General features: G+C 34.8%; 1 protein-coding gene across 2 annotated transcripts; it reads left to right on the plus strand.

Moving 5' to 3' along the window:
• Positions 1–15,354: 15,354 nt before the first annotated feature.
• LOC125662411 (dachshund homolog 1-like) lies at positions 15,355–24,964 on the plus strand. 2 transcript variants are annotated; one of them, XM_048894619.2, is made up of 10 exons: positions 15,355–15,579; positions 15,862–15,891; positions 16,376–16,390; positions 17,535–17,795; positions 20,408–20,470; positions 21,838–21,852; positions 22,609–22,638; positions 23,448–23,532; positions 24,254–24,328; positions 24,653–24,964. In XM_048894619.2, exons 1-9 carry the CDS (start codon positions 15,540–15,542, stop codon positions 24,321–24,323), a joined length of 609 nt encoding a protein of 202 aa, XP_048750576.1. In that variant the 5' UTR covers positions 15,355–15,539; the 3' UTR covers positions 24,324–24,328; positions 24,653–24,964. The 2 variants fall into 2 exon arrangements, with proteins under 2 accessions (XP_048750576.1, XP_056002667.1); XM_056146692.1 differs by lacking the exon at positions 16,376–16,390.
• The last annotated feature ends 1,527 nt before the right edge of the window (positions 24,965–26,491 follow it).

The following is a 26,491-nucleotide window of genomic DNA, read 5'->3' on the forward strand; positions in this document are numbered from 1 at the left end:
CGATTTGTCGGACAGCAGATTCGTTTGTTTACGCATCAAAATTCTATAGCTTTTAGAATTCCTGCACAAACTTATGATAAAAACACCACATAGGGGTGTATTCTGCATGGAAATGATGTAGACTCCACATAAGTATGTTGTTTTAATTTTTCAAAGCAACATAATTAATAAAATACCCACAACTCTCACAAAAATAAATAATTCCGGATTGCTCTCGATTTATTTCAAAGTTGATATTCATCAACAGCACACCTTTCGATCCAAAAAATCGTTCGTGCAAAATTTATTTGTATTGATAGATTTTGATAGACTACAGTCAGTTTCTGGATCGAAGGTCGTGTTTTATATAAATTATATGACTAAATTTGAAAAAAGTGGAGATTTCTGCAGAAAACCAGACCGATACCGGTTTTGTCTTGTATAGAATTCCACAAGCTGACGTTTTGGCGGGGAAATCTTTGCACGTCGCGATGGTATAAAGATTATATTATCAAATGATAACAATTTTATTTCAATTCATTCTGCTTTATTTTTTAACACACCACAGAGCCGATATAGCTAAACATGGTCTTAGTCCTTTTATGCTTGTTATAACGATCTAGTTTGCCACTACAACCTGACATTTGATCAAGTGTTGTTTGACGTGTTTTATACCAATTGCTGACCCTTTCTTAACACACTGATTTTTACTACGAATTACTCTATTTACCTAATGAAGATATAGGGCTCGACAGGGGTGACTACTCATAGGTACCAGATCTCACCTCTGACAAATTCATGGGTCCGTGTTTGCCCAACTATTAATATTGTATTCCTAATATGATCTCTGTTGTGTCCGCGGGTAGGTGTATCCCTGACTCTTATTGGATTGATTACTGTCGACTTTAAAGTAGACTTCATCTTATCGATCTGCATCGAGTCTCGATTGAAAAACTGATGGAATCACTCGACAAACAAAAACAAAAACACCATGTGGTGGTGACAATGGATTATCGCTAAAGGAATTTGGGAAGTTGACAATCGAGAAGCTGAAGTCATCTTGTTTCTCATAAAATGTGTTGTAAGGTGCTGTTATACATTTATATTTAATAAAATATCCAAGTATGAAACAGATGGGGATGACCGTGGTGTCTTTTTTATTCCGACTTGACTGGGATGTTTGAAAACGTGATTTCACGTGTTTTTCATTCCTTATGCATTGTTATCGGATATATGGACTGATTAAATGCAGGTAAATAAGTAATAAATCAATGACTTAAATCTGGGAGTTAAAATGAATTTTAGAGTTCACCATAGCTTTAATGCGGCCTCGATAGGGCCACATATGGTGTGTAGATGGCATGGAAGCTTAATGATTTTCAAAATCAATTTCCGTCTACTTACCTACCAATCTACCTAAGAAAAAAAAACCCAGAAAGAAGATAATATACAGCTATACCTAAGAACAGAGAGAACTTATATAGGCAGTGCCTGCTATCCAATCCTATTGTAAATTTTCATAATAAAATACTGTTTAAATTAATTGTATAAGCTCTTCAGCACATTCTGATATCTTAAATTTTCATGGAAAAAAATGTTATGTCCGAAAGAAATTTCAAAGTATCTCGTTAACTATTTTTCTACATACTTACCGAATTGTTTTCCAAATAGCTCCGCAGCTTTCATCAATCTGTTTAAAACAATTGTAATTATTTATCTTGAATATCAAAACAGTTTCTGCTTGAACACTTCGTAGCTGAGATCAGTTTTTTTCTCTATCTGCTGAGTGTTTTTGAGCTTTCAGAAATCTTCCTGGAAAACATCACCATTATTTCGTCACTATGGAGATAGCTCCGTTACCCGATCAAAATTTAGGGATCACGGCGGGTGTGACCGGTTGGCTTACTACTTTGCTTACTACGGTTGCTTACTACTCCTAAAGACCTGATCCCACCTCTGGTATATTCATGGGTCGATGTTTGCCCAACTCATTATTTTATATTGCTTACAGGAGTTATTAAATCCATCGCTATTCCTTATCTTCACCTTTCATGTATCAGACATCAACAGGATGTTAAGACTTCTGAATCCTTCAACTCCCACAAGTGTCTATTATTTTTACAGTAAATACTATCCTGTTAGAAATAAAAACAAGATGTGTGTGAAACACAAATGCCCTCGATAATGGCCAATTTCGAAGATGGTCAAGATCAGAAGGACAAATATCTTGGTACCAGTAGAAATATCTTGTCACAAGAAATGCTCACGTGCAATATGAAAGCTCTAATATTTACCATTTAGAAGTTATGACCAATGTTAATTTTTTAAAAAGGAGGTCAAACGTCAAGGTCAAAAAGTTTAGTACCAACGAAAGGGTCTTGTCGCAAGGAATACTCATGTGAAATATCAAAGCTCTATCACTTACTGCTCAAAAGTTATTAGCAAGGTTAAAGTTTTCAAAAAGTAGGTCAAACTCCAAGGTCAAGGTCAAAGTTTCAGACAGAATTACAATATGACAGAATTTCTGAATGACAGAGTGACAGGCAGGAGAAAAACAATATGCCCCCGATCTTCGTTATCGGGGGCATAAAAACACATGGGTATTCAGATAATGATTTCACATGTTTACAGTGTAGCCACTATGGCAAGAACCTCTTAATAACATGCTGATTTCATGTGTCTAAAAGAAGTAAACGTCCCCTGTTTTATTCAATTAGTAAATTCATAGAGATTGTTTTCCAAGTAAAAGCACAAAAACTTTCCAGGAAGTCACGAACTACTATTAAATGCATAAAACAATAGAAACCATGGCGTATTGTTTGAAATCACAGTCATGAATACATGTACCTTTTTATCATTAGAAAATGAATAGATTGAAAACACATTCACACTTTTGTACACTGGGCAACTGGACTCAATACAAGGAGGAGTATTATAATGCACAGCGATGTTCTCATGATCTCGATGATTTCGTGGTTTAAGTTAGAGACTGCTATAAAAAGATTCACATTTATCACTGATGATACAACGTACACTGTCCGTGTTGTTAAAAGGGTTGGTGTTAAAACTGTTATCTTGAGCAATGTTGGTTTAGTATGAAACGTGTTCTAATCTTTCCATTCGTCATGATCCGGTGGGGATACGGCTTAGAAGAGGTCCTCAGTATCTCTTGTTTGTCGTCCGGGGCGACCAGATGGGGCGGTCGTTCGGATGAGATTAAAAAACCAAGGTCCCTTGTCACAGCAGGTGCGGTACGATAAAGATGTCCCCTTGCTCAAAGGACGAGCACAGGCTTAAATATTGCAGCCATTAAATTGAAGACATATTGGACTCAAACACTAAGAAATCTTATGTTAGTCGCTTAGTTCGTCAATACAACCTCTCATTGGGTCAAATGCTGTCTGACGTGTTTCATACCGATTGTTAAGCCGTTCTTGGCACACTGATTTTGACTGCGAATAACTCCGTTTACCTGATCAGGATATGGGGCTTATGGCTGGTGTGACCAGTCAACAGGGAATGCTTACTCCTCCTAGGCACCTGATCCCACCTCTGGTGTGTCCAGGGGTCCGTGTTTACCCAAATATCTATTTTGTATTGCTTGTAGGAATTATGAGATTGATCACTGTTTGTTATCTTCACCTTGCATGTTACACAGAAGGGTGGTGCTCCGATTTAACAGTAGACAAAGTTGGGATCCTGATGCTTTACAAAGTAAATGATTGATAGAACCACGTCTGATTCAGTTATGATTTCACCATAATGCCTACTATAATATTTACCATCAGGACATAGTGTGGTAGTCACGTGGCACAATTAAATCAATTAGAGAACAAAATAGTTGTTGATTTATCATCATTGACAAGTTCACACATGCATACCTTTGAAAAATATATATATAAAATGACAAGATATGTAATTCATCCATTTATATGTGTATGTATGTATAAATCTTAATTTAGTGTTTTAAACAAAATCAGTGATAATACAACGCAGACATCAGAGGTTTCGAAATGGAAATGACAGTTTAAGATACATGTATTACTGAACTATATTGTAGTCCCATGGGATCCGGGTTAGAATATGTCCTCAGTACCCCTAACTTGTCGTAAAAGGCGACTAAATGGGGCGGTCCCTCGGATGAGACCGCAAAAGCCGAGGTCCCGTGTCACAGCAGGTGTGGCACGATACAGATCCCTCTCTGCTATATGGCCGTAAGCGTCGAACATAGGCCAAAATTTGAATCCCTTCACCGGCAGTGGTGAAGTCTGTATATGAGTGAAACATTCTCGAGTGAGACGTTAAACAATATACAATCAATCAATCATAGTTAATAATATGTCCAATCTTTGGTATGATAGATTTGATTTATTTTTTGATAACTAAGATATTAATTTCATATTTTTGATTTCATTATTTTCATTATTTATAGTTTTTTCAGGTCTTTTAACAATTATCATCGAGTCATGAAGATCATAAGTTTGGTTAGGTGGTTGTATATTGTTGAACGTCTCGGACGTCCTAACTCACATGGAGACATCAACATCACATTATGTCTCCCTCGAGTGAATAAATATGCCACAAGGAGTTTTAAAGACTAGATCTACTTAACAGTAAAGTGCGAGATTTTGAATAAATATTAAATGTGTGTATTGGACAAAATAACCCTGACTTTTATAATAAACACACATTTACGAAACGTAGCTCGACAATGGATATTGTTGAAAACTAATTTGCTGGAGTCGTATCCTGGCATCGTGAAGGAGTATTTCTGTACAGGCAGCAGCACAACACTGCATGTTTACAGCTTCAATCACTATACGGTATTTTTTTTACGGTTCGTCTTAACATTCAACATCATGGTTATCAGTTCCTGTGCATATATTGGGTTCTCATCACATAATGGTCCTCCAGATATTAAATTCCTTATTAGATTTGTAACTGAAAGTTCATGGGTGATCGATCTTTACCTCGCTGTCAACGGCATTGATCAACAAAATCCGTGAACAGTAAGATACATACTCAATAAGTGTCACGTATGCCCTTGGGTCTCAGAGTGTTCAACGAATTGTATCAAATTTTTTTTTTATTTGATTTTTTATTTGACTTTTACATTATATACATATATGTAATTTAATATACACAATAATATCATCAATATTCATATGCAAAAGACATTTCATAAATAGAAAGAAGGAGAAAGAGAGAAAGAAAGAAAAAAACATATAAAACAAAGGGGGCATGGAACACAATCTTAGGTTTAAAAAAAAAACAAAAACAAAAAAACAACAGTTTTTTAATACAATCATAATTTATCATAAATATTTTGCCAGTATCTCTCAAACTCCCTATACCTGCAGTTTTTCAACAACAAAAGTTTTTCAACTGTAATTCTATCAATGATAATTTTTTTTGGATGCATCTATACTTAATTTGCTTATACTCGAGAATTTACTAATATAAATATATTGCTTTATCATCAGAATTATCAAATTTTCCACCTTGTGTACATTCTTATTAGCAAATTTTCCAAAAAGAATTGCTTGTCTATCAAAACTAATATGCCTGTCCAGTTTTTCGCAAAGCCATTCTTCAATTCCGTACCAGATTTCTTTCACACATGGACATTCTACAAATATGTGATCAATAGTTTCAAAATCCCTCTTGCAAAATGTGCAAATTGGGGAATCAACAATTCTAAGTTTATGTAAATAGTAGTTGCATGGAAATATTCTGTGTAAGATTTGAAACTGTGACCATGGCAATTTAGATTCTTGAGTTGTTTTAAAAGGAAGTTCAAATATATTTTTCCATTCTAGCTCTGAAAAACCTTCTTCTGTTTCTTCCCATTTTGATATAGATTTAATTTTGGTTGCTTTATGGCTTATCAATTGCTTATACATATCTTTACAACCTTTTTTATCTTTGAAATATATTGAAATAGTAGAGAGAATAATAGGCAAAAGTGGTTTTGTAGTTCTTGTATTGTCTAGTATAAGAACTTGTCTTTGTTGGATTGCTTTCTTTAGTCCTGCATATTCTACACAATTCATTTTAACTTTCAAAACATTTTGTACATAATCAAAGCTGTACAAGTTACTATTTTTTCATCAAGAAGATCATAAATAAATATAATCCCTAAATCATGCAGACTTTTAAACAATACTGATCTTCCACCAATAGTAATATTTGGATTATAACAAATATGTTCACAATAAAAATCTGGGTTGATTTTATCTTTTACAGAATTTATATTTGACCAGCTCTGAAACACATCTATCCAAAAACTGTTGGTTATTTATACCCTTAAATTATTGATAAAATCTATTCCAAATACCCATATCTTTTCTATACAAGTCATTAGTTCTGCCCTCAGTAGTTTTGTCCATTTTGCATTTGAATGTAGAATACGTCGAATCCATGTTGCTTTAAGAGCAGTGATAAATTCTTTATAGTCAACCATTTCAATACCCCCATTAGCATATTCTTGAATTATGACATTTTTCTTTACTTTATGAGTTTTGTGATTCCAAAGAAAGTTATATAAATCACTTTCAAAAGCACAAATGGTTTCATCTTTAGGATTTGGAATTGTAAGTATCAAATGATTTAATTTTGGTATCAGTAATGTTTTTATTACTTGTATCAGTTTTGAAAATAAGATATACTGACTTCTTCTATTTCATAAACTGACTTGCCGCATATTAGTTCATAATTTGCTTGAATTCACTCATGCTCCCTTTATGAATTGTCAGTCACTTATGACAGGTGACGAAAACGAACAGTGATCAATCTCATAACTTCTATAAAGGTGAAGATAACGAACAGTGATCAATCTCATAACTCCTATAAAGGTGAAGATAACGAACGGTGATCAATCTCATAACCCCTATAAAGGTGAAGATAACGAACAGTGATCAATCTCATAACTCCTATAAAGCTGAAGATAACGAACAGTGATTAATCTCATAACTCCTATAAAGGTGAAGATAACGAACAGTGATCAATCTCATAACTCCTACAAAGATGAAGATAACGAACAGTGATCAATCTCATAACTTCTATAAAGGTGAAGATAACGAACAGTGATCAATCTCATAACTCCTAAAAAGGTAAAAATAACGAAGAGTAATGAATATCATGACTCCTATAAAGGTGAAGATAACGAACAGTGATCAATCTTATAACTCCTGTAAAGGTGAAGATAAGGAACGGTGATCAATCTCATAACTCCTATAAAGGTAAAAATAACGAAGAGTAATGAATATCATGACTCCTATAAAGGTGAAGATAACGAACAGTGATCAATCTTATAACTCCTGTAAAGGTGAATATAACGAACAGTGATCAATCTCATAACTCCTATAAAGGTGATTGTCAATCAATCTTTGCCTATTCGCTGCCTATGACGTAAAAGTAGCATTTGCTTTCAGCAATGAATGATGATGTTATCCTTTTCGTCATAGCGTTTTTGAGTTGATTTTGTAAAGATGAGAATTTCTAATACATTTCTTCACAACGTTTTCTATTGTTATAAGCTCATTTGACTTACCGTGGGGAGTTCTGATAAAAGATTTGTTAGTTTATGACTATCGAATCGGGATCAAGAAGCAAGGAAAATTTACACTGAATATGTGGTAAAATATTTACTGCTGTGTTGTCATTTTGTAATGCATATTTAATCAAGTACATCTGTAAAAGAGGATGAAAATGTGAAGATAACTAACAGTGATCGATATCATTTCGTTTTAAGGATGTAGTTTGCGAATACAACCTATCATTGGGTCAAATGCTGTCTGATGTGTTTAATACCGACTTTTAGACTGTTCTTGGTGCAGTGGTTTTCATTATAGATAACTCCGTTTACCTGTTTAAGATATATGGCTCACGGCGGGTGTGACCGGTCGACAGGGGCTGCCTACTCCTCCTTGGTACCTGATCCCATCTCTCGTAAACCCAGGGTTCCGTGTTTGCCCAACTTTCTATTTCTATTGCTTGCAGGATTTATGAGATTGAACGCTGTTCGTTGTCTTCGCCTCTCGTATATCTTGAGGATTGTTGTCACCTAAAAGCAACTGTTTTTGCAATGTCATTCATGTTCCGACCAATAGCTTTGTCAGTGCTAGGTACATAACAGCGTTTTTTTTCCTTCAAAATATGTGTGTGGGGAGGCAAATATGTCTCGTCTAACATTCTTCACAAGAAAATAACAAGAGACCCATAATCCAAATCGCTCAACTGAGTCACCTTGGCCTATATTTAAGGATTTTTCCTATATATTAACATGTACATCTTTGATTCCCTATTATGGCCCACAATACCCACCCCACAGAGGCGATGCTTTTATTAAACTTGAATCTGTACTGTCAGGAACCTTCTATGTAAATTTGAACTTTTCTGGCTCAATGAGGAATTTGTTGAAGATCGTCCCTAAATATTCGCATGTAAAGCTTTGATCCAATATTATCGTCCCACAATACCCATGGGGTATGATTTGACAAACATGAATCTGTTCTATGTCAGAAAATTGTCATGTTAATTTGAAGTTGTCTGACCAAGGGGTTCTGAAGATTTTTTAAGATCTATTCCCTATAAATTCGCATGAAAAAATATATCTCCTATGTTGGCTTTATCCTAATTCTGGGGGCCGCATTTTTAGCAAACTTGAATTTGCACTATGTCAGGAAGCTTACATGGGAATTTGATTGTGTTTTTTTTTTTGTCCTTTGGTTCTTAAAAAGATTTTGAAATGACCCCAGCCTATTTTTGCATTTTTGTGATTATCCCCCTTTTAAAGAGTGTATGACCTTCATTTAAACACACTTAATTTGTCATCACTCAAGAAAGAAGTGTGCCAAGTTTGGTTGAAATTGGCCTACTGGTTAAGGCAAATATTTAAAAAAAAATTATCAATGTATATTCGCTATAATCTCTCTGATAGGGAGGTCGTCCTTCGCAAGGTGGGTTCAATCACTAACTGTAGGCTTACATTCTTTCCGCTCGTCATTACTATCAGAAATAGTGAAACCTCCTATCATACTTAACATCCTTAAAGGACATATCTCATGTTTTCAAAGTATACAATATTACATGCATTTTGTCTTCTTTATGCGTATAGTAATTAATTCTAATAGTTCGTTCGCCGAAATTTTGCGATAATTAACCACAATACAGACTTAAATCTAAGCCCCGATTTCAAAAAGTCTAGTTAATTAGGTAGGTAGTCACGTGGTACAGTGACGTCACATGCGCCCTTCGGATTGTGAAAGTACTGCGAGATATTATTAAAAACTCAACTTTTAGGGGCCTAATTAATTTACCATGGGCAACATTTAAATCGATGTTGATAAATTGTCCGAGTTTTATATGTGTTCGCCACCAGTGCACACATATAACGATGTAAATACCCAAATATAGCGAGTAAAGCGTGTATGAAATCGGCAAAATTGTGCGTAAATAATGTTTATATGGGTCGCTGTCTACAAACTGTTTGGGGATGTTATTCCTTTATACATCTGTAATTGGCGCTGTTTTTCTAAAATAAACAGTGCAATCATTATTTATTTTTGGATTAGACAAATTATGATACGTTAAATTGTTGACAACTAGGCCCTATGCCAAGCTATTGTCACGCGTGCATTTCGATAAGAAAGAAAAAGACAACACACACACAAATCAATAAAAATATTTAAATTTAAAGTGGTAATCACATTATTTTATTTTGATAAAGCAATCTTATTACTATTTTTGAATTGTGATCTGCACTTCTTTAGGAAGTACAAATGGGAGCACGGCGTTATAGCCTACTGACGCACTCAAGATGTTACGAGTTCAATAAAGAAATAATTTTATAATTCAATTTAAAGTTAGGAAATACAATATTCTATTATTTGTATAATTAAAAGTTCAATTATTTTGTATCTTTATTTTTTGTTGTTGTAAATCTACCAGTTGGTAGAAGTTACATTGTATCGTTGATATACGTTGTTACAAGGTGAAGGTCAGTTAATCCGAGTGCGTATTGAATTTGAAGAGCAAAACAGAATGTATGCTATAGGCCTACCAGTGCTTATAGCTTCGATATATCCATTTTCTCGCAGTTTATCAGGGTCTCTGTCCAAGCGATGGTTGAAAAGGTGACTGTGTGTGTTTTTTAAGGTAAAGTTCTTGCTCCAACAAAAAAATTATTCACGTCTTTTTTCTCGTACCTTCCTTCGAAAAATTGAAAAATACTCATTCTAAATCCTTTCTACCGACAACTAGTACACCCGAGCACGGCACAAAACATCTTAATGCATTATTATTTACAAGCCGTTAACGTGACAATTGGTTTTTTGTCGATTAAATCTAATCTGTTTATGAAATGGCTAATAGATGTTTTCAAACCCGAGGTCGCATATGACGTCACACAAAATGGCGCGTAAACTAGCGAAAGAAAATATGCATATCGCAAGATTTGAATTTCATCGTTTTCAAACTCGAAAACTACGCAAAATATTTCATTTCAAACACATTTAAAGTAGTTTTAGGCATAAAAAGAGTTAATTTTGCTGAAAAAATGAAAAAGTTTAGAAACATGCGTTGTGTCCTTTCATGTATTTTTATTTTTGCGTATGAAATTAATGGAAATAGCTCGTTGTCAAAAAAGGTTTGAAGTTATTTTTTCTAATAAAGGATTCATGAACACTAATATTCTCGAAGTCTACGTTTCTGACAAATTTACTCAGTATCCTTTGTGAGATCCACATTACCTCGTTAAGGTTTGGACGTAAATGTTAGACCCCTGTCTAAGATTCTCATTTCATTAACTAAAATGTCTCTGAGAGAAAAGTTAAATATTTTTGCATCGTTGTGGGAATTATAACTAACTTCGAGGTTGTCTATAATTGATGGAATCGGACCGTTTTCTGTCGTCCCTTACCGAAACGTCCCCTCCAAACAAAAGAAAATGATCTTCTGGATTGTGGCGTGTTCTTTGAATAAGGAAGTCTACATTAGATTCACAATTTATGGGTTTTTTGTGTAAACTTTAAACTGTGTAGTTTTTCAGCGTGTTATTTTACGATTTGTTATCACAGCATTTGATATGCTTCTCTAATCTGTTAATGATATTTGCTAGATCCTCCGCTTTATCACCTAAGGTGAAAAGTTCACCTGTATTATCTTCAAGAATATTTTCCATAGTTGCTGCCAAAGTAGATCTGCTTTCTGTTATTATTTCCCATATACCATTTATAACAAAATTGCAGTAAAAGTCCATGGTATAGGTACTAAGTAAAAAAATATATTGAACGATGACTAAGTACACTTGATTCGCATTGATTAATTACACTTAACGCGTTCGCCGTGTTGTTCGGCTCTTCAGAGTGTATCAATTTAAATTACTAGTACAAACAATCGCACAATGTGACATTATAGTTCAATTTTCAGAAGCTTTACATGTAAAACTTATACGGTACCAATTTTGATGCACCAGATGCGCATTTCGACAAATAATGTCTCTTCAGTGATGCTCAACCGAAATGTTTGAAATCCGAAATAACTATGAAGTTTTAGAGCTATCATAGGGAAAAAACAGTGTGCCAAAAAAGTGGAGTCAAATTCGTCTAAGTATGAGAGCTATGCGTGAGAGAGATAATCTTTAATCCTGAATTTCTAAGTTTTATAACAGCAATTAAATATACATCCGTATTTTCAAGCTAGTAACGAAGTACTTAGTTACTGGGCTGTAGAGAGCCTCGGGGATTAACAGTCCACCAGCAGAAGCCTCGACCCAGGGGTCAAAATGTAAAACTTATACGGTACCAATTTTGATTATTAATTCTTAAATATTTTTGTACTACGAAAACAAACAGACATATTGTTACACTTGTTGAAACACGCAGCATAGGCTATACATGTACAGACGGCCTGAATTGGAAGAGGTCGCGTGGTTTGAAAGTTTTTAAACAAGTAGGCGGAAACCTCATCGGGCTGAGTAGCCTACCTATGATTTGGAAGATTGGAGTACTAAGATTGCTATATATAAATAGATTACATTATCAAATGTTCACTTTACTTGACAGGAATGTATAGAAGATATCCACGTCATTATCGGTGTATGATACGCTGTACTAGAATTTGATTTTAATCGTCATAGTGATAACCCGGTAGAGAAAATATGTAAAAGATCAGAGTTGACCAGTTATTGCAGTTATTTTCTACTTCACCTGGAATTGGTGTGTTGATATCGCTTGTTGTATTAAATCTTGAAGGTCTTCACCTGGGATTGGTCTGTTGATCTCGCTTGTTGTATTGAATCTTGAAGGTTATCCAATAAATTGAGTATTCCGATAACTGAAGTAAAACAACACACAAAAAACGTGTGTTATATCAAAGTGGATATACTGAAGAATTCAAGAGGATTTTTTTCCTCATATTTACTGGACGCCTTGAGGTATCTACAATAATTATAAAATACATGCTACGCCTACCTGATCAAAATATAGGACTCACAGTAGGTGTGCCTATTCGACAAATGATGCGTACTCCTCCTAGCTACCTGATCCCACCTCTGGTGTGTCCAGGGGTCCATGTTTGCCCAACTATTTATTTTGTATTGCTTATGGAATTTAGGAGATTGATTACTGCTTGTTATCTTCACTTTTCATGCATTCTTTTGATACACAGAAAAGGTAGTGTCGATGTTTTTGTAAAGGTACTACTGTAAAACAACGAAGAATAAAGTTCCATTAAAGTTTGTGATCATATGTCAAATTAATTAAAACCGGTAAATAATTTCCAATCAGATATAGGATAGACAGAGATTTCTCTGATGACTTTAGTGTTTGCACATTTATCGTGTATGGTGTAATTCTACTACCTGTATTGTTGAAAAGTTTTTATATAGCAATATTGGTGCAATGAGATACATGGATGGTATTTTTCGTTGTAAGATTTTTGGAGTAAGATATTTAAAATGACTTTTAAAACAGTATTAAGTTACAATATCATACACATTCTTATAGTCGTGATACCAAATATAAAATTGGCTAAATTCTTACTTTAAACGAGAGACAGGTTACTGACAAATAAGCTGATGTAACAGGATGTTCACAAGTTCGTTATAACGGTTTAATTTACCAGTATGATCTGTCATTGGGTGTAATGCTGTCTGAGAAGTTTTATTCCGAGACAATGTTTGGACATTGATTTGTGACTGCGGATTGCTCAGTTTACACTATCAAGACATGGGACTCAGGAGGGGTGTGGCCAGTGAGCAGGGAATGTTTACTCCTCCAGACATGTGTTTGCCTTCTCCTGGGTTTGTATTCCGTACAGAGGGTTTGAGATTGATTACCTTTCTTCATTTTCACCTTCCCATGTATTAAATTGATAACTGTTCGATCTATTTACTTTTCATCTTACACGTTACTATGCTCCCTAAATTTTGCAATTATAATGTCTCAGTGGAATTTAATCGACATCAACGATTGTAGAAGCATCATTCAGGACAACTTTTGTTTGTGTATCCTCTTTCGTTCCCGTACTTAGCAAAAGCTAAAGTTATTCAAACTACATTTTCTTACCTAAATCATTTTGAAATTCAATAATGGATCGTTTGATTTGAATTCAATTTAGTTGCAATATTTGCCGCGTTTTGAATTGTCATTTCAAAGTTCCAATAAAACTGACTTTTAAGTGCTGTGATATTTGGCAACTTACTATCTTACAATATCTAACTTTCTGCCAGTATCTTCGTCAGTTTTATAACGTATATATCAGTATTACACAGATAAGCTGCCTCTTAAACTTTGATCAGTTGCTGAGCTGTTAATTTTTGGCCGGGTTGTCCAACGTGCAAACAGCTTATAGAATGGTGAATGGTGGGTGGGCCTCTGGGAGAGCGAACATCCCTGTAATAGGGTACATACTTTGTGTAATCAACTCCTTTCTACAGGTTTCTTGGATATATTTAAGACAAGGCTTGTATTTCTCAAAACAATCTTAAACTTATTTGAGCAGTCAAACCTTTGGTGAAATATCAACCTTAAGTTCAAGATTTGACTTAACTTATAACCCATCGATTGATTTTGAAGCATTCATCCCTAGCACTAACTTCCCTTCAAAAGCATCCCGTGGGGATACGGGTTAGAATAGGTCTTCAGTACTCCTTGCTTGTCGTTAGAGGCGACTAAATGGAGTGGTTCTTCGGAAGAGATTCGCAAAGTCCGAGTCCGAGTCCCTGTGTCACAACAGGTGTGGCGCGATAAAGATTCCTCTCTGCTCAAAGGCAGTAAGCGCCGAGCATAGGCCTAAATTTTGCAGCCCGTCACCAGCAATGGTGACGTCTCCATGTTCAGAGGGACGTTAAACAATATACAATATACAATCAATTAATCCCGTTAAAATATTGCAAAGATCGGAAATAAATGCATTCATGCAAAATATAATCAAGAAATGAGTAAATTCGGAATACAAGCATGCCAACACATGCTGCAACACGAGGCTTCCGATTTTAAGGACATATCTGAAAGAGCCCTAATTCTTACGTCTAAATGCCTAACGTTTAGCGAAGGAACAATCACTACTTATGTTTACGGCTTAGGTTTGACGGATCCATGGAACGAGCGGTGCTCAAACTCACGTCCTTCCGGTCGAAGATTCTGTCACTGAAATGCTGCTACAGACCAATCTATAGATACAGTACCGGTGGATAACGGAACATAAATTTAAAAGAGGAATGGAAACCATCCTGTTGCTTGGTGACCATGATAAGGTTATTTTGGTAATTGTTGTCATTCAAGATACCAGTCTATATTAACTTTTCCAATGTGTTTGCTTTTGGTAACGTTAGAAATCTTGAACGATAGATATTTCTTTATGAATGCGTAACAGTTGTAAACAATAGACATGTGGACCTTCATAAGTAAATTTTCCTTTGGGAGAGGTTTTCTAAGTTGCTAGAACTTGTAACCAATCCCTTTGTCTACTTATACAATAAAGATTGTTCAAATCAAATCTTTATCATTAACATACGTCTATTCTCACGTTTTGTATAAGAAATTTTCATTTTGGAAATTACACGAGAGCATGGTTGCAAAGTTGCACGGCTGCATACTTTAACGCGGTTTATGAAAAGTACGCCACCGTGAAGTGCCGCAGTTCACACCCTCATGTATTTTCAGAAATGAATTTTATTTCTTAAATAAACCGCGTCTCCCTGTCACTTGTTCTCACACAAATAGACGCGGACACGTAATGGGGAAGCCACATGTCAATTATTCAGATATTAACACAAATACATGCACTACACATTGGTGAACAATTGAAATAGAAATTCGGGCGGCTATATGACGGGCGTTACACATCCGGTTTTATTGTCCTCTGGTGACAGAGACCGTTGAGAAGCGTGCGTGTCCCGGCCGGGATATGGCGTCTTATGCTGACGAAAAGCACATCAATTATATTGTACAGTTTGACGGCTCTGGTCAAGCGGAACGAGTCGACTATGAGCTTAGTTTGGCCTTAAATTGAACTGCTTGGACATCAGATCGGAACAGGACTGCGGATTTGAGATCATGGAGTTTGTGAACTATGTCTGTTTATTCTTATTAGTGGGTAAGGCATTCCTATACTTAAAAAAGTGCAACATTTCCATTTAAAAAGTATTTGTTATGGATTAAAGGATTAACTGTAGATGTAAAATTAGTAGATGATTCCAAATAGGAGATCCTTGTAAAAGAAATAGTCATATACAGTTCTTGATCAATATCAATACTCATATAGATCACAAGTAAAATTTCCTGTTTTACATTTTCCTGTTTTTCCTAATGTTAAAAAAAACTGTTTAAAATTACGTAATTCTTTAATTTTCATTATTTCTTTACTTTCATATTCCAGGTGTTGCTGTTGTATTTGCTCAGACTGGCGGTAAGTTTAAATTCAGAATTTTAAAAGAAAAGAAAAATAAGGGGGAAAATACCACTACATTTTCTTTCGTTTTTCTGTTAATTATCTTCACTTTTGCTTTTCTATTGACAATAGTGGGGAATAATTTTAGTATAACACTCTTATATTATTCATCAACATTATTTGCCAATATACATGGCGTTTTATTGTGTACTAGCTGTTAATTATGTATCAAGTAATGACCGTAAATGTCAAGCGATGGACATCTCGCCTTGACATAAACCAGGTAAATACCAAAAAGATGAAAGCATCATATTTACGTGAAAAAAGACAGCGTTGACATGTTGTTAACTCTACTGTATGTTTAAAAGTTGTTGTAATTTGTGGGTTTTTTAATTTTTATGGTTGCTTTTAATTTTTTTTCGTTTTTGCACACATTTTCAAAATGCAGTACTGGTTTTAAATATATGGCAGTTAATGTTATTTTTGATTTATTTCATTTTAGCACCCAATATATGGGGTAAGTGTCTCGGGGATGAATCTACTTGTGTATGATCCAGGAAAGCGTATATTTCACTGTGTTATAATTATATTTGTGAATTTTTAGCCCTGTGTATGGACGTTATGCGTTAATTTGATTAACGTTTTGCTTGGTTTTATTTTTACAAGATATCACGCAACATTGCTTAAAACATTCAATTATATGAACATGTCAACTACGCTAGCCATTTTTGTTTCAGAAAATTTACAATCATACATTACGTTTCAGGATAATATGAATGAAATCAGTTACAAGTTAAATAGTCACATCACTCTTCGTTATCTTCACCTTTCATACTTTGCTATTTTCGCACATTTAATATCAAATTAATCTTCCATGCTTAAAGTCAACCACATCATATCAGCAAGCGACCCAGTTTTCTGTGCCGATGTGAATCTCGTTGCATATTTAATTCACCAGATATATGTCACGTGAATTTCACGGCAGTCAATACAATATACACATAACGTCGTCATAAGAGGGATGTGTCACGTGAATTTCACGGTCGTCACTGCAATTCACACATAACGTCGTCATAATCTAAGTCATCCTGTCAAACATCTGACAACAGAATGAATGGATAGATTGCGGGTCGCCTATTTCTGTTTTCCAGAGTCGTTAAATATCACGCCGTGTAGCACGGAAATTCACGTGTCACGTATTTCCTTTTATCTGTGCATCTGTGATAAATGTTTTTTTTTCTATGTGTGTATGTATAAGTGTATATGGTGATTGAGGTCACATAATTAATGTTGCGTTAGAAAATTTACCATTTTGTGGGAATTTCAACACATTTTATTTCCATTTTTTAAGTCTTTTATATTCCAGTATTTATGTAAAGAAACTATTTCCTATATGGATTAACAGAATATTTTCGAACTTTTTACTAACTAATGTGTACCTGTAAACTATTGTCCCGTTGTGTGACCTAGTTAGTATATCAGTAATGTTAACATCATTGATCTGCGATGTAACCTAATCAACTCTCACTAAATATGTATGTGCACACTATGAAATGCATTTCGATACATGTATCAATTTGATTCGGGTTCTAGACCTCAATACAAGATTGAACCGGCGATTATATCCGCAGGGAACTGTGCAAATTCATATCTTATTTCAGGCCAATCCACAGGAAATCCCTCCTGGGACCCGAACCCCCACTTTGGCAGTTCTGGAGGGGGAGGAGGAGGGGGAGGGGGCCAACAGTCTAATAACTGGAGCGCTCAGCAGGGAGGCGGAGGCTGGTCTAGTTCTTCTCAGTCATCCAATCCCATGATGGAAGCTGCTAGTATGGCTGCCATGATGGGCCTGGCCGGAATGGGAGGAAATTCGGGCGGCGGATCTTTGGGTGGCCTTAATAATGCATTTGGTGCTATGTCTGGTAATATGATGAAAAAATAATAATTCGATATATATCATAGATACATTATTTGCAAATACAAACTGTCATTAGGCTAAATCCTTTATGACTGTTTCATACCAATTGTTAGGCCTTTTTTGCACACTGACTTGACTACGGATTACTCTGTTTACCCGGGATTTTTGAATCTCAGAACGTTATTCCATTGCAACATAACGGAGAGATAGAATTGCTTATTAAAATGGAATGTTCCCCCAAAGGTTATCTCAACTTAATCTCAAGTAGAAATATTCACTTTACAAAAAGTATCGTTACGTTTATAAAGTTCAACCTGCTACCACAATATTTGTTGTAGACCTTAACAGATTTCACCTATTTGCTCCTACAGAGGTCGGAACAGTAAAAATCAATACCATAGATGAATTCTAAATCTGAATTTCAAGCTGCCTATGGAATTATGAAGTTATTTAGAAATTGGAAGTTGTTAGGAATTTTCTTATGCCGCTAAGATTTGCCTATAAAATAATAATATTTCTCATAGACTGTCTCCAAAACAATGTTATTTCTCATAGACTGTCTCTAAAACAATGATATTTCTCGTAGACTGTCTCCAAAACAATGATATTTCTCATAGACTGTTTCCAAAACAATGATATTTCTCATAGACTGTCTCCAAAACAATGTTATTTTTCATAGACTGTCTCTAAAACAATGATATTTCTCGTAGACTGTCTCCAAAACAATGATATTTCTCATAGACTGTTTCTAAAACAATGATATTTCTCATAGACTGTCTCTAAAACAATGATATTTCTCATAGACTGTCTCTAAAAGAATGATATTTCTCATAGACTGTCTCCAAAACAATGATATTTCTCATAGACTGTCTCCAAAACAATGATATTTCTCATAGACTGTCTCTAAAACAATGATATTTCTCATAGACTGTCTCCAAAACAATGATATTTCTCATAGACTGTCTCCAAAACAATGATATTTCTCATAGACTGTCTCTAAAACAATGTTATTTCTCATAGACTGTCTCTAAAACAATGATATTTCTCATAGAGTGTCTCTAAAACAATAACATCTCTCATAGAATGTCTCTAAAACAATAATATATCTCATAGGCTGTCCCTAAAACAATAAGATCTCTCATAGACTGTGTCTAAAACAATGTTATTTCTCATAGACTGTCTCTAAAAGAATGATATTTCTCATAGACTGTCTCCAAAACAATGATATTTCTCATAGACTGTCTCTAAAACAATGATATTTCTCATAGATTGTCTCTAAAACAATGATATTTCTCATAGACAGTCTCCAAAACAATAATATATCTCATAGGCTGTCCCTAAAACAATAAGATCTCTCATAGACTGTCTCTAAAACAATGATATTTCTCATAGACTGTCTCTAAAACAATGTTATTTCTCATAGACTGTCTCTAAAACAATGTTATTTCTCATAGAATGTCTCTACAACAATAATATTTCTCATAGACTGTCTCTAAAACAATGTTATTTCTCATAGACTGTCTCTAAAACAATGATATTTCTCATAGACTGTCTCTAAAACAATGATATTTCTCATAGATTGTCTCTAAAACAATGATATTTCTCATAGACAGTCTCCAAAACAATAATATATCTCATAGGCTGTCCCTAAAACAATAAGATCTCTCATAGACTGTCTCTAAAACAATGATATTTCTCATAGACTGTCTCTAAAACAATGTTATTTCTCATAGACTGTCTCTAAAACAATGTTATTTCTCATAGAATGTCTCTACAACAATAATATTTCTCATAGACTGTCTCTAAAACAATGTTATTTCTCATAGACTGTCTCTAAAACAATGATATTTCTCATAGACTGTCTCTGCAACAATAATATTTCTCATAGACTGTTTCTAAAACAATGTTATTTCTCATAGACTGTCTCTAAACGAATGTTATTTCTCATAGAATGTCTCTGCAACAATGATATTTTTCATAGACTGTCTCTAAAACAATGATATTTCTCATAGACTGTCTCTAAAACAATAAAATTTCCCATAAACAATAGGATTTCTGATAGATTTCCAATGATAGTTTCATACACCTCCCCTGAAACAATAGAAACTCAACTTAAGAGTTTAATATCGGTACTTAGAAGTGAAAGTCACTGATATTTCGAATATGACCTTAGAAACTGAGGTCCCATGTCGTGGCAGGCGGTGTCACGTTAACGAACCCTCGATAGTACTGCTCTAAGCGCTGGACATATGCCTAAATTTGTGGGACTTCACCTACAGTCGGTGACGTCTCATTTTGAACATTCTCAGGAGAGTGTAAAAAAAAAAAAAAAAAAAAAAAAAAAATCAAAATCAAAAAACAAATAAACCAAATATAGTATCTCCCTGAATGTCCGTTCTATTTTTGGAATGTCTATTGCATATTTAAGAATGTTTGTGCCATTTTAGTAGTATTAGTTGCATTTTCTGGAATGCCGATTTTATTTTCAGGAAAGGCTGTTCCAATTTTATAAAAATGTGTGTTCTGATTTAAGAAAATCTGTTCTATTTCTAGGAATGACTGTTCTATTCTTTTAAATGTGTGTTCTAATTTTAGGATAATTTGTTCTATTTTTAGGAATGATGAATCCCATGAACCCAATGTCGTTAATGCTGAGCATGCAAGCGAGAACCATGGGAGGTAACTGCGTTATACCACACTGCATGCACGGATATTTTCACTGTGTATTATTTTCGCCCGTACACTTTAGATTTGATGTTTTTATTGGCAGAATTTTAAAATTGCGTTGAGTGTTAGCTTCGTTAGTTTCATGTTCACATCGAACCTTAGCACAGCTAGTGATTGTTAGTGTTTGTCAGACGCCTTGACAATCAATTGTCTTTCGGGTAATGTGTGGTATGTCGTCGCAGCCTGAGTAAATACTCTTGAATCCAGGACCAGTTTGGATATAGGCAAATCGGGTGAAAATAAAACGGGATCGAAAATGTCCGCGTATCGTAAGTCAACAGTTGTCAATGCGTGACGTTGGTGGCTGAGTGGTTAAGACTATCGACCGTAAGGTCGTGGGTTCACGTCCTGGCCGCGGCAGGGCCGGCGTTGTGTCCTTGGGAAAAGCACTTTATATGAATTTCCTCACTCCACCCAATTGTAAAAGGGGTACCTGGCTATAGACAGTGAAAGCTATTGTCAGAATGTTAGTGCTCTAGCGTTTGTAATGGCAGCTTGCACTGTATGCTTCCTAGGAGGCTGAGAAAGTTCTAGATTGATATAAGGTCTGCTGGGGTAATAATGCATTGGAACGCGCTTTGAGCAGCACACGCTAGAAAAAGCTATATATAAGAAACCAATCAATATTATTATTATTAAAGACTCTTCTGAGAGAAATTAGTCATCTTTTTTTCAGACATCAATGTATAATAATTAATCATTTTGCAAAACAGATAACATCATATCAATCAACCCAGTACATCAAATGTCACTGAAGGTGCATTGTATTGTTAAGAATATCTATGTTATCTTTAGGGAATGTATGCTATTTTTCAATAAATATCTGCACTATTTTCCATTATGCAGTAGTTTTTAGTTTGTAAGTTGAAAGTTATTGGTGAAAATGACCGTTAAATTCTGGGGTCCGTGTTTGCTCAATTCTCTATTTTGTATTGCCTATAGGAGTTATGAGATTGATCACTGTTCGTTATCTTCACCTTTATAGGAGTTATGAGATTGATCACTGTTCGTTATCTTCACCTTTATATGAGTTATGAGATTGATCACTGTTCGTTATCGTCACCTTTATAGGAGTTATGAGATTGATCACTGTTCGTTATCTTCACCCTTATATGAGTTATGAGATTGATCACTGTTCGTTATCTTCACCTTTATAGGAGTTATGAGATTGATCACTGTTCGTTATCTTCACCTTTATATGAGTTATGAGATTGATCACTGTTCGTTATCTTCACCTTTATAGGAGTTATGAGATTGATCACTGTTCGTTATCTTCACCTTTCATTGAACTAATCATTGATATATTTTCTTTTTGACAGATAACTTTAACCCAAGTAAGTATACATGTGTGCTCTAAAACAAAGAATATGTCTATACACTGTTATTTCTTATGACTATTGTGATGTCATATCCTGTCTCGTGAGTGGTGTCATAAATATATGTTGCGCTTCATGAAAAGTATATCAATGTGAAGCGTTGCAATTCATAATCTCCAGCATTTTCAAAATCCGAAATTTATTTCTTTTGACATTTTGATTTTATTTCTTCGTGTAAATTCATTGATTTTTCAAAGATGATACCGATTCATCTTGATTTTTCCTGAAATTTTGTTTGACATTTTAGTCCTTTGGCCAATAATTAAAAACAAATCATTCATTTAAAAATAACAGTAATGTTAGCAAGTTGTTTTACTCTCCCACAATATGCACATAATATCCCCCCCATTTGAGTGGAAACAGGCCATTATTTCTTTCTAGTTTACCAACAATTAGCCTTTTTATATGTACTTCGTTAGAAGATGCATTGAGTTGATGTAATTATTAATTTGTTTTGCTTATGTTGTGTTGAGAGTAGCTGAAACACAAAATGATGCGAATAAATTGCAAGTAAATTTCAAATGCAAAAGAGTAAAATTTAATACAATTTAGCTCAATAGGAAACACAATGACACCAAGTTTTCTTTTCAATTTCGTAATTGCTTTAAATGTTAAAAATGAAAAATATGCCTCCAGAAAATTGACAATATTGCAAAATCAGCTGCGAACCTGTTTATTTTATTCTTAATTCACCCTAAACCTTTCAATTTGCAGGTCCACCTGAAGTTGTCTACACGCCAAACCGTAAGTCATTATCTCAATTTGCTATATGAATTGTAAAGTAGCATACGTGTTTTATACCAATTGTTAAGACGTTCTTTTCATTCTGATTTTAACTACGGATTACTTCCTGATCAGAATATAGGGCTTAAGGTGGGTGTGGCCGGTCAGTTTAAGGGGAACAGAGGGTGAATATTCTCCTAGACACCTGGTCCCTCTTCGTGTTTGTCCAACTCTGTTTTATAAAAAAGAATATGAGATCGCATATGGTTTTTATATCTTTCAATTGATTCAATCCGCAAGACTTTGTTCTGCATGTCACCAGGGTTTGTTTTTAGATTGAGGGAGGCTAATGGCAAACAACTTAATATTAGTTTGTGCAGTCCCGTTTAATGCCAACATTTCAGAAATTCTATTGATGTTATAAAAATCTAGTTTGCCAAATAAAACCAGCCATTGGGTCACATGCTGTCTAACATGACTCATATCTATTCTTAAGGTGTTCTTTATACACTGATTTTAACTACGGATAATTCCGTTTACCTGCGCAGGATATAGGGCTTACGGCGGGTGTGACTGGTCAACAGGGAATGCTTACTCCTCCTATGCACCTGATTCCATCTCTCCGTGTTTGCCTTACTCAGCTTGAGAGGATTATGAGATTAATCACCATTATATCAGCTCTTCATGCCATTACATTGACAATATCTTAATAAACACCGATTTTCTGGAGTTATATCACAGACCGTGTTTCAAACTTCCCCTTATTCAGTCTATAAAATAATTCGTTGAAGATTCTTTTTCTGACCATTGGATTCTTTGATCTTTTTCAGAGTGTCCATCATTTACCACGTTTAGACAATGTCAAATCAACCCCTGTCCTCTACGGTGTAAGAGATACCCAGCCGCGAGATGTGTGTAAGTACTGCGAGTCATTTCTGTATTCTTAGTCGAAATCCACAACCAATATTTGACATGGAATTCGATATCAGTTGTAAAGCGTAATTTCATTTGTGGACTGACTTAATTAAGCAGATGACATCAAAATATACCGTACATTCCATTCAATGACGCTAACCTGCTTCGTTTATAGAGAGTTTGATGCGTATACAATATGAAATACATCATCATGTCTTTTTAGATATGTAGCAAAATCTTTTGAAATCAAAAACTTTCAGATTTACTTTATTTAGTCCAAAATGCAGTTTTAGCGAAAATTAATATGAAAAAAAAAACCAACTTCTGCTTTACTTTAACCCGCTATCTACAAATCAACAGTGGACGTGATGTCCTACTGAGTTACTCAGCTATGCAATCAAATCTGAAATGAATAGATAGATATTGCTGATATCTATATTTTCATTCATGTGTTAAAAGCTGGTTAGCCATAATTAAGATTTAGGATACCTCCTTAACCTAGCGCTTTTTCCAAATACATCTTGTTATGTTCATTTTGTTTCAAATTCATCGTAAAGCATATTGTTTCTACAAAACAAACACGACGTCATAGTTACATTTGCATACACATAAAAACCGACTCTGATGTCATCAATCTACACATATTTGAGGTTATGGAAATAGCCGAGTGACTACGAATGGTCCATGTCGTCACAAGTGCATTACATTGCTATCTTTGCAGAACAAATCCTTGTGGGGGATGTGCTCCGGAATGGTATCAAGCGGGAAACAGAATAATTGACTGTGATTAAAGAAGGTAAAACGATACAAGAGAAAACGTAACAGCTGTTACCATAAAAATCGAAGTACTGAAAGTTCTGAGGGACAGAGAAAGGAGGAGCATTGCATCGGTGTTAATGATAAATTTGTCAAAGAAACAACGTTTTATAATACACGAACGTCTTTCTTTAATATCAACAGGTCGTAGATTTACTACTTCATACAAATGAAAGATTTAGCCTGTTAAACAATCATCAATATTTATGTTCAAATCCCATACTCTTTGTTATTTCTTTCTTTAAAAAAAACGAGATATTCTTTAATTTCCAAAATAAGTACACAGATTTTTTTTCGCTTGCAGACACCAAATCAATGGACGGGAGGACGTTGTGTGACACACCAAACCATAATCTTATTTATGCCGAGTCATTCCAAACCGGCGTCAATTTCTCACCGTCGTGATATTCCTTACAGAGAACTTCATTTTGTTTTATTGCTATTGACTTGGAATTTTAAAAAAAGGGATTATCTCCCCTGGATAATCAACGAAACCCTAGAGTTTGAATCTTTTGACTGTCTTATAAACATTATCTGAATATGACTTCTGCTTCTCTTAAATATCAATGCATATTAAATATGCAAAGGTATGTTCTATTATTCTCTTTTGTTATATATTTTTATATGAATCTTAATAAAAAGATTATTAATTTGTTAATATAGTACAATTGTTGTGTTTTTTTTGCAAATAACATTGAAATTTTGTTTTCCCGGGAATCGCTCTTTTATGAATGAACGATAAAACCAAGAAAAACGTTAAAAGAAACACGTTGGTATAACAGCATGAGAATTAAAAACAAAACAACGCATGTTTCCTGTCTACCGGATCACTCAGGTCTCTAGCAATCTGATCCCAATATCGTATATCCAGGGGTATGACCGGTCAACAGGGGATGCTTACTCCTCCTAGGCACCTGATCCCACCTCTGGTATGTCCAGGGGTCCGTGTTTGTCCAACTCTTTATTTTGTATTGCTTTTAGGAATTATGAGTTTGATCGGTGTTAGTTGTCTTCATCTTTCATTAGCTTGGAATGCATTGAACAGATTATTTCCACAAAGCGAAAATTAAAGATAAATATTTCCAAAAATGACGGGAAAATACAGATATGAAATTAATATGATCAAGTTTGCGAGTTAGTTTAGATTAAACCTTTAACACTAATAAGTGATGCAACAGAGAAATACTATTTTCTACCTCCAGGATTATCTAAGGAAAGCATTTCGCAAATTTCATGGTCGTTATAACGACCCAGTTTGTAAATGCACCCTATCACTGGGTCAAATACTATCTGACATGCTCTTTACACACTGCTTCTGACTAAGGATAACTCCGTTTTCCTGATCAAGATATAGGGCTCACAGCGAGCGCGACCGGTCAACAGGGGTTGCTTGCTCTTCTTGGGCACCCGATATCACATTTTGTGTGTCTAGGGGTCTGTGTTTGTCCAACTCTCTATTTTGTATTACTTATAGGAGTGATGAGATTGATCACTGTTCGCGATCTTCTCCTTTCATCCACATTCTGCTTTGGATATCCACATTTATTGAATTAGTCATAAAAAGTGTTTCTTCTTGAAGAAAAACCCAGAAGAGATCCACATGAGACGAATTTATTACGAAACATACAATAAATCATGTTATTTACATTTCGTATCAAATAGACCTATCTATAGAAGGAATGTGGTTTGCTAAAGGAAGAGTCAAATGTGTCAAAAAATGTGATAATATATGGATAACAAATGTGTCATAAAATGAAAATGGCAATTCATCTACTGTTCTGAGATGCTGATTTGAACCGGGTACATACAATAGTGTTGCAGAGTTAAAGATTTGTTTTAAAAAGATCTTAAAGGATTTTAAAACAATCAATTGTAGTTTGATGAAGATGCTGCTGAAGAAATAAAGCAACATATTGTAAACGTTTCTATGGAATTATGATCTGAAGGTATAATCATGTCTCTCGTTTATAATGTTGTAGCGGGTTATGACGTAACTGGTGAAAATCGTGAACATGGGCTCTTGAACTCTTCACTATGATAATGTTCTCAGTTGTGGTGAAGAACGCATCCCCCCCCCCCCCCAAAAAAAAAAAAAACCAAAACAACAAAACAATCATATATTTTCGTTGAGCTAAGTCTTCGT

The sequence above is a fragment of the Ostrea edulis genome, chromosome 8, assembly GCF_947568905.1.
Source record: "Ostrea edulis chromosome 8, xbOstEdul1.1, whole genome shotgun sequence".
In the NCBI taxonomy this organism is placed as follows: Eukaryota; Metazoa; Mollusca; class Bivalvia; order Ostreida; family Ostreidae; genus Ostrea; species Ostrea edulis.

Bases quoted from the DNA above. Each gene is read 5' to 3' on its own strand.
- LOC125662411 (XM_048894619.2), top strand. From the start codon at position 15,540: ATGGAGTTTGTGAACTATGTCTGTTTATTCTTATTAGTGG. The intron at 15,580-15,861 runs GTAAGGCATTCC...TTCATATTCCAG, and splicing joins CTGTTTATTCTTATTAGTGG to GTGTTGCTGTTGTATTTGCT. The intron at 22,639-23,447 runs GTAAGTCATTAT...GATCTTTTTCAG, and splicing joins AGTTGTCTACACGCCAAACC to AGTGTCCATCATTTACCACG.